Genomic DNA, 7,015 nt, shown 5'->3' on the forward strand with positions numbered 1-7,015 from the left:
GCTCTTTCCTGTTTTTAATCTCTTTGGGGGAGTCTTGCTTATTGGTCCTTTTTTTCCCCCCTCAGGGAATAGTTTGAATTCTCACCAGATTGGCTCTTCTGCATCTTATGGGAGCTATTTCATGTGCTTGTGTTGCCTCCATATTCCACCTTGGTCCTGGGTATCTGACTGTTTGCTATGTCTCCTTTAAGGGGAGACAGTCTTTCACATACCCTCTTCCTGTAGAGAAGAATGAATCCAATCTTGGATTCAGTGCCATGATGATATATTGGATTTGCTTGGAGCTGGTAGGGTTGTAGATATGTCCTAACCTACCTATTTATTATCCTAGCACATGAATATGGAGCAATCCACCGAGCCATGTCATGGTCTAATTGATTTTCGAATAGAATTACATGGCCTCATGATTCATGGAGCTAAGAGGCACTGAAGGGTCAGAAAGTGTGGATGGTATCCATGCTGTACCCTGGTCACTAAACCTCCAGCCTAGTGCATGCAGAAAGAACTCTGGGTAGGAAGTCAATAAAGTGAGTTCTAGTGTCAAAAAGGAATAAAGTAGATGGGATGTCAATCCCCTGAAGAAGTGAGGCCAGGATCCCCATTTTCCCTTGAGATTCATCCAAGACTAGATAGGTTAATTTATGAGTGTTGCCTTGAGGTTGTCCTGAAATTTAGCTCCAAGGCAGCAGTCTTTTCTAAGCCTGGCATAGGTTTCCTGTGGGTGGCAGTAGCCATATCTAAAACTCTTCCATTTCTCATACTTCAAGAGTTGATAGGTTTTGTATACCAGTGAGTATTTCAGAGTACAAAGCAAATGCCATACATGTATATATTTGTTTGTTTTGGCTAGTCCTGGGGTTTGGACTCAGGGCTTGAGCACTGACCCTGGCCCTGGCTTCTTTTTACTCAAGGATAGCACTCAACCTCTTGAGCCACAGTGCTACTTCTGGCTTTTTGTATGTATGCGGTGCTGAGAACTCGAACCCAGGGCTTCATGTATGTGAGGCAAGCACTCTACCACTAGGCCATATTTCCAGCCCAGCAAATGCTATTTGAAGAGACAGGTTTTTATAGATTAAAGAGGGAAAATAATTATATCAGGAATATGGAAAAATAGAAAATATAAACTGGAGGCTCATTTACAGTAGTGTGTTTTTGTTCTTAATATGAATGTCCATATAAAGCCTCTCTCAAAACAATAGGTCATGGGGAGGAGAGAAGGTGGGAGAAAAATGAGGGAGGAGGTAACAAGTTTGACAAGAAATGTACTCACTACTTTACGTATGTAACTGTAACCTCTCTGTATGTCATCTTGAGAATAAAATTAAAAATTTAAAAACACACCAAAACAGCACCAAGAGATCACTTGATTAAATTTACTAGGTTTACTAGAGAGACAAAATGTCTTTCTCAACCAGGTCTTTTGCCAGCAGCCCTGAATGTCTGGGGAGAGTAAAATACTTTTCCTTTGTGTCACCAGGCAAGATGGTCACATCAGTACAGAGGCAGAGTTACCTAGGTGACCCGCACACCTGGAGGCGGCTGCCTCCCCCGCCCCTGAGGTCACATCCGGGCCTCACCTCCCCATCCCACCCCCCTACAGAAGGCCTCGCCCGGGGGCGGCTGCTCTCTGTGAGCGTGGGCGCGGGTCAGCGGGACGAGCTCTCCTCTCCTGCCCGAGACCGCGTGGCGTCCTCCTTTCCCGGCTCCTGCTCCACACACCCGGCAGCCATCAGGTAAGGAATGCGCCGTGAGGGAAGGCGGAGGTTCTCATCCTCCTTAGAGGGGTCTGGAACTTTCGGGCGGTTCGTGTCGGGGCGCTGGAGTGAACTTGGAGCAGTTTATCCGGGGCTCTGAGCTCCAGGTGGGAAGTCCACGCGGAGCCGCCGCGGCTTCTCCCGCGTTGTCCACGGGTGTTTGCCCGCCGCCTCGCCCACCTGGTTTCTTCTTCATGACCCGCGTTTGCACTGCGGGCGCCGCCGGGCGGGGCGCGGGGACCCGGGTCTGGAAGGGGTGACCCCCGCCCCCATCGCCACCCGGACCCGGGGAGATCTGCCCTCCCCTCGCCCTGCTTCCAGCCCCCGCTTCCGGCTCCCGGCGGCCGCGCGTCCCGAGCCGTCGGCCCGGACCTGTGGGTCGGCGCGCGCCGCACCGAGTCCGGGTCCTCCCGGTTCCGGGGCGCAGGCTCGGGGTGCTGGCCCTGCCCGCCCGAAACGCCCGCCTGAGATTCGGGCAGACGCGGGAGCGGACGGTGCGGACCCCGCTCGGGGACGGGCGGCGCCGGGCGAGGGCGCACCGCCCCGGGACCGGAGGCCTCTGGGCGCCGGGCGCCGCCCCTCCCCGCCCGGGGCCCGGCAGGTGCGCGCGCGCCTCCTCCACCCGCCCGGCTCTCCCGGAGCCGAGCCCCGGGCCGGCGCAGCCCCCAGCCGCGCTCCTCCGCCTCCAGCGCCAGCCGCAGCTCTTCTCCCTTCTGCCCGCACAGCCGGCGGCCCTGGCCTGGCGCGGGGGTCCCGGCGCCACCCCGGAGGCAGCACCGCTGAACCTCGCGCCGCGCCGGGAGGAGCTGAGGCGCCCGAAGGACTCCCGGCCCTCAGTGTGCTTGGAAGGTGGAGAATGAGATGGAAAGGGGGCGAACTGGACGTCTGCTTTTGGTGAGTCAACATGCTGCCTAATAGCACAAGCTGTTAAAAATGAACTTTGGCAAGATAGGCGATATTTGGGTTAAGCTTCAGGCATAGGGCTCGGTGTTAATGGTAGGATTAACATTTGATTATGGTAACCAAACCCTAATCCATACCCTAAGCCACTCAGGAATCCTATGCCTTACTTGAAACTTTTCATTAACTAAACCCACACAATAACTGTGCTCAACACAGCAACCCTAACCCAGTCCTCAAAGCTGGGAGAGAGAACTGGTTTGCTGGTGTGGTTTTTGTTCTTTCCTCCCTCTTTGGCCTGTTTCCCGACAGTGTAGAGGGTCTGTGTGGGCTGCAGGCCTTTGTAACAGCTGGCTGCCTGCACACTGCTAATGCTGTGATAAATACTCCAAGATTCCATCCTTCAGTATGTGGCTTCTCAGACAATTTACACATATCTAACAATATGACTGGGTTAGGGGTCGGTTGTTGATGTCACTAAGGACTGGTGGTAGTAGGGCTACTCAGAGTGTGCGTTAGCACAAATATTTAGTTATGTTTTGGAAATAGATTAGGCAGGTGTTGGGTTTTCCATTAACCTTACAGAGCAGGTTAGAGTTAGGGACTAAGTTAGGGTTATGCTCACTATTACAGAAAGATAGTAAATGATGGTTGAGGAATGGGTCAGGCTTAGGGAGTGGGTTAGGGAAGGGAATAGGGAATGTGGTAGACAAAGGATGAGGTTGGGGAGCCTGTTAGGGAAGATTTTAGGATAGGGTTTAGGAAGGGTTGAGGGTTAGGGAGTGGGTGAGAATTAACTATGTGGAATCAGTTTGAGTTATGGAGTGGTTTACACTCCATAACACAGGTAAGGATTAGGGTTAAGGAAGGGGCTAGGGTAAGAGTTAGGCAATGTGTTCAATATGAATGTGTTAGGTACACAATTGTATGGATTTTGGTTAGTAAATGGCTTAGGGTGAGGCATAAGGTTGGTGAGGAGCTTACGGTGTAGGTTGGGGTTGGAGCATGTTAGGGTGTGAGTACTGGCTAGAGTTAGTGTGCACAATGGGGGTAGGAGTAGGGGTCGGGTAGCTAGGATCAGAGGCCTTTAGAGTGGACACTAGGGTGGTGCTAGAAACAATTGTTGGTATCTCCTTTAGGATGAACCACCATATAATGCACTATTGACTGAAGGAACATGTCTGCATTCCTTCCCAGTGTCACTTAAAGGTATGGGAAGTAGATTCTAGGGTTCAATCTCAGTGGTAGAATACTTGCCTTGCACTTCTGAGGTCCTATGATCAGTACTCAGTAATACAAAGTTAAACATATTGGGTAGAAGAACAGATAGATAACAGATGCTAAACAGACAGTCAGATAACAGAATAACCTTAAGAGAGAAGAAATCAGAGGAAAAAGCAAGATCCTAGGAGAAAAGGGGACCACAGCTAATACCTGGGTTTTAGAGTTCATGTTTATATTTGACCTTTACCTTCATTCTGAGACCCTTCCCTTTACCTTCCATTAATCATCTGTTTTATCCACAGGCAGGGGAAACTGCAAGTACTGGATCTATGTCAGAAAACTATATGGTCTGGTAGCAGGGATGGCATGTGCTCACTGTCCCAGGCCATCCTGCCATTGATGAAGGTAAAGGTGGATGGATCCAGTATGGGAGCAAAAGAGCCCAGGGCTCCTCTGAAGGTGTTCATAGATCTCTACCTCAGTATTGGCAGCCACGATGAATGGCTCACTTCTCTGATTGAAAAGGCCAAGCAGTGGAAAGGTTTACTACACTTATACTGTAACAAGCTGAGTATTTTTGCACTGTCCGTACAAAATATGAAGGTATTGAAAATGGTGAGGCTGTATTCTGTCCAGGATTTGGAACTGGTCTGTAACTGGAAATTATCAGTCCTGGGGAAGCTCCTTTCTCTTCTACCATACATGGGTAAATTGCACAGACTCTTCCTGTCTCAGACACAGATGTCCCAGTGTAGTTCTTGGGAGGAGGAGGAGCAGTTTGTGGAGACGTTCAGCTCTCAGTTGCTCAGTCTACATCACCTCCAGGAGCTTCATTTGGAATCCATCAGCTCTCTTGAAGGCTCCTTGTGCAGTTTGCTCAGGTGAGGGTTATTACATTTGCTCTGCAGAATAGGACAGGTCTGTATTCATTTCAGGATGGATAAAGCATCTTTGCTCTGTGACAGCCATAATCATGTGTCCCTGTATGTCAACATTTGTCTTGTTCCCAAGTATGGTATCTATCCAAACAGTTTAGAGGTAGTCTTTATCCCTCTTTGGATCAGAATAGTACAATTGCATATACTGGGTACAATCATCTCAAGTTATATAGAACAACTATTTATTTTGGCTCACAGATCTAGTTGAGGTCCAGTGGAAAATATCCAGTGAATGCCACTGTTTTGGTTTATATGCAGAGACTATGTGCTCAAGCAATGTCAGGACCCTGGGTGTGGTAGTTTATACCTGTAATTCGAGCATTCGAGAGGCTTGGCAGGAGAATTTTGTCTTTGAGATAAGCCTATGCTACATAGTAAAACTCTGTCTAGAAATTTAAAAAGAGAACAACACACATAAGAACACAGAGTGAGACATAGAATTAGATAAGCCAGATTTTATAAAGGATTTATACTTTAGACAGCCCACTGATATATTGATCCATTGATTGTAACGGTACATCCTTAACTCTCTCTTAAGAGTTCTACTTAATTCCTTTTATTTTATCATAATGGAGACTCAATTTCAAAATGGATTTGTACTTAATGTGAGGGAGTATATATGAAGTATATGATTCTAGAAATAAAGGATAGGTGGTTAAGAGATAATAAAAAAGTCTGGGGGCTGGGGATATGGCCTAGTGGCAAGAGTGCTTGCCTCGTATACTTGAAGCCCTGGTTCGATTCCCCAGCACCACATATACAGAAAATGGCCAGAAGTGGCGCTGTGACTCAAGTGGCAGAGTGCTAGCCTTGAGAAAAAGTAGCCAGGGACAGTGCTCAGGCCCTGAGTCCAAGTCCCAGGACTGGCAAAAAAAAAAAAAAAAAAAAAAAAAAAAAAAAGTCTGAAGTTGATCCCTGTGTCTGGCAGACATTTTGGAGGCTGTTTGCCTTCTAGGTTTGTACTTTATGAAGGGTATTTTAGTAGCCTCATACTAGGTAATATAGGTGACTTAATTAACACAGTTGCTGGAAGAAAGCCTGATTTGGGTTTGTTATTGCTGCTACTGCTGCTCCTTCCTCTTCTCTTCTTTGTGCTTATCTGCTGCTGCTTTGTCTTCTTACGCTGCTTCTGCTTTGTCTTCTTACGCTGCTTCTGCTTTGTCTTCTTACGCTGCTTCTGCTTCTTTTTTGCTTTAAGAAATTAATTCCCCCCCCCCCCAGGTTATTAATTGAGGGGATTTATATTTGTGTCTCTGGAACTAAAATAATCTAATGTCCTTCTCTTCTTGATACCTAGGGTCAGGTTCTTTTCTGAGTAATCTTCGTGGTCCTCTTATTTAACCATCACAACAACTAATCTGTATGCTTTGCTCTACTCAGTAGATAAGGAAAGGGAATATGTGAGGTCTTATTTACTTGACCCAGTTCCAGAACAAGGTTAACAAATGTAGAAAGGACTTCATGTAAATTGGCCTTGTTGGAAGACCTCTTTACAGTATGACAGCCTCAAGGTTGGGCATCAGGAAAACTTTGGGGTTTTTCTTTGCTGCATTGGCTGTATTGAGTTATGAGTTCTCCCCACTGGCTGCTACTCATCACCACCAGTCCCCAGCACTGACTGTTCTCTCTGTCCACAGGTGCCTGAGGAGCCCCTTGAAGATCCTCTCTCTCACCAATTGTCTGCTTCTAGAATCAGACTTGATGAATTTGTCTAAGTGCCCCAATACAAGACAGCTAAGGGGACTGTGTCTAAATAGGGTTATCCTGATGGACATAAGTTCTGAGACCCTGGAAGCACTGCTAGAGAATGTATCGAGTACCCTCCAGGTCCTGAGCCTAGAGGAATGTGGGATCATGAACCTCCAACTCACTGCCATTCTGCCTGCCCTGAGACACTGTTCCCAGCTCACAACCTTTAGCTTTTCTGGGAACCCCATCTCCATAAATGTGCTGTTGCGAGTCGTTCGCCACACCATTGGACTGACCAACTTAAGGCGTGTGCGGTACCCTGCACCACTGGAATTTTATGAGCATGTTGGAGATGGGTTGCTTGCTACCCTACAAGCCAAGCTGATGCAGATGCTACAAGAGTTGGGGCGGTCAGACATGGAGTGGCTCAGTGGCAAACCCTGTCCTCATCGTGAGTGGCCCTTCAGTGACCTGTGGCCCATGCCCTGGTAGCATCTACACAGGTAA

At 48.1% G+C, this 7,015-nt stretch overlaps 1 protein-coding gene across 2 annotated transcripts; it reads left to right on the forward strand.

Moving 5' to 3' along the window:
• The first annotated feature begins 4,103 nt into the window (after nucleotides 1–4,103).
• On the forward strand, nucleotides 4,104–7,008 carry LOC125344809 (melanoma antigen preferentially expressed in tumors-like). 2 transcript variants are annotated; one of them, XM_048337144.1, is made up of 3 exons: nucleotides 4,104–4,286; nucleotides 4,617–4,762; nucleotides 6,457–7,008. In XM_048337144.1, exons 1-3 carry the CDS (start codon nucleotides 4,248–4,250, stop codon nucleotides 6,998–7,000), a joined length of 729 nt encoding a protein of 242 aa, XP_048193101.1. In that variant the 5' UTR covers nucleotides 4,104–4,247; the 3' UTR covers nucleotides 7,001–7,008. The 2 variants fall into 2 exon arrangements, with proteins under 2 accessions (XP_048193101.1, XP_048193100.1); XM_048337143.1 differs by having other exon boundaries at nucleotides 4,104–4,762.
• The last annotated feature ends 7 nt before the right edge of the window (nucleotides 7,009–7,015 follow it).

This window comes from Perognathus longimembris, unplaced genomic scaffold (genome assembly GCF_023159225.1).
Source record: "Perognathus longimembris pacificus isolate PPM17 unplaced genomic scaffold, ASM2315922v1 HiC_scaffold_4408, whole genome shotgun sequence".
Taxonomy (NCBI): domain Eukaryota; kingdom Metazoa; phylum Chordata; class Mammalia; order Rodentia; family Heteromyidae; genus Perognathus; species Perognathus longimembris.

Coding starts and splice junctions, on each gene's coding strand:
- LOC125344809 (XM_048337143.1), top strand. CDS start 4,248: ATGTGCTCACTGTCCCAGGCCATCCTGCCATTGATGAAGGTAAAGGTG. Junction 4,763..6,456: donor TCCTTGTGCAGTTTGCTCAG/GTGAGGGTTATT, acceptor CTCTGTCCACAG/GTGCCTGAGGAGCCCCTTGA.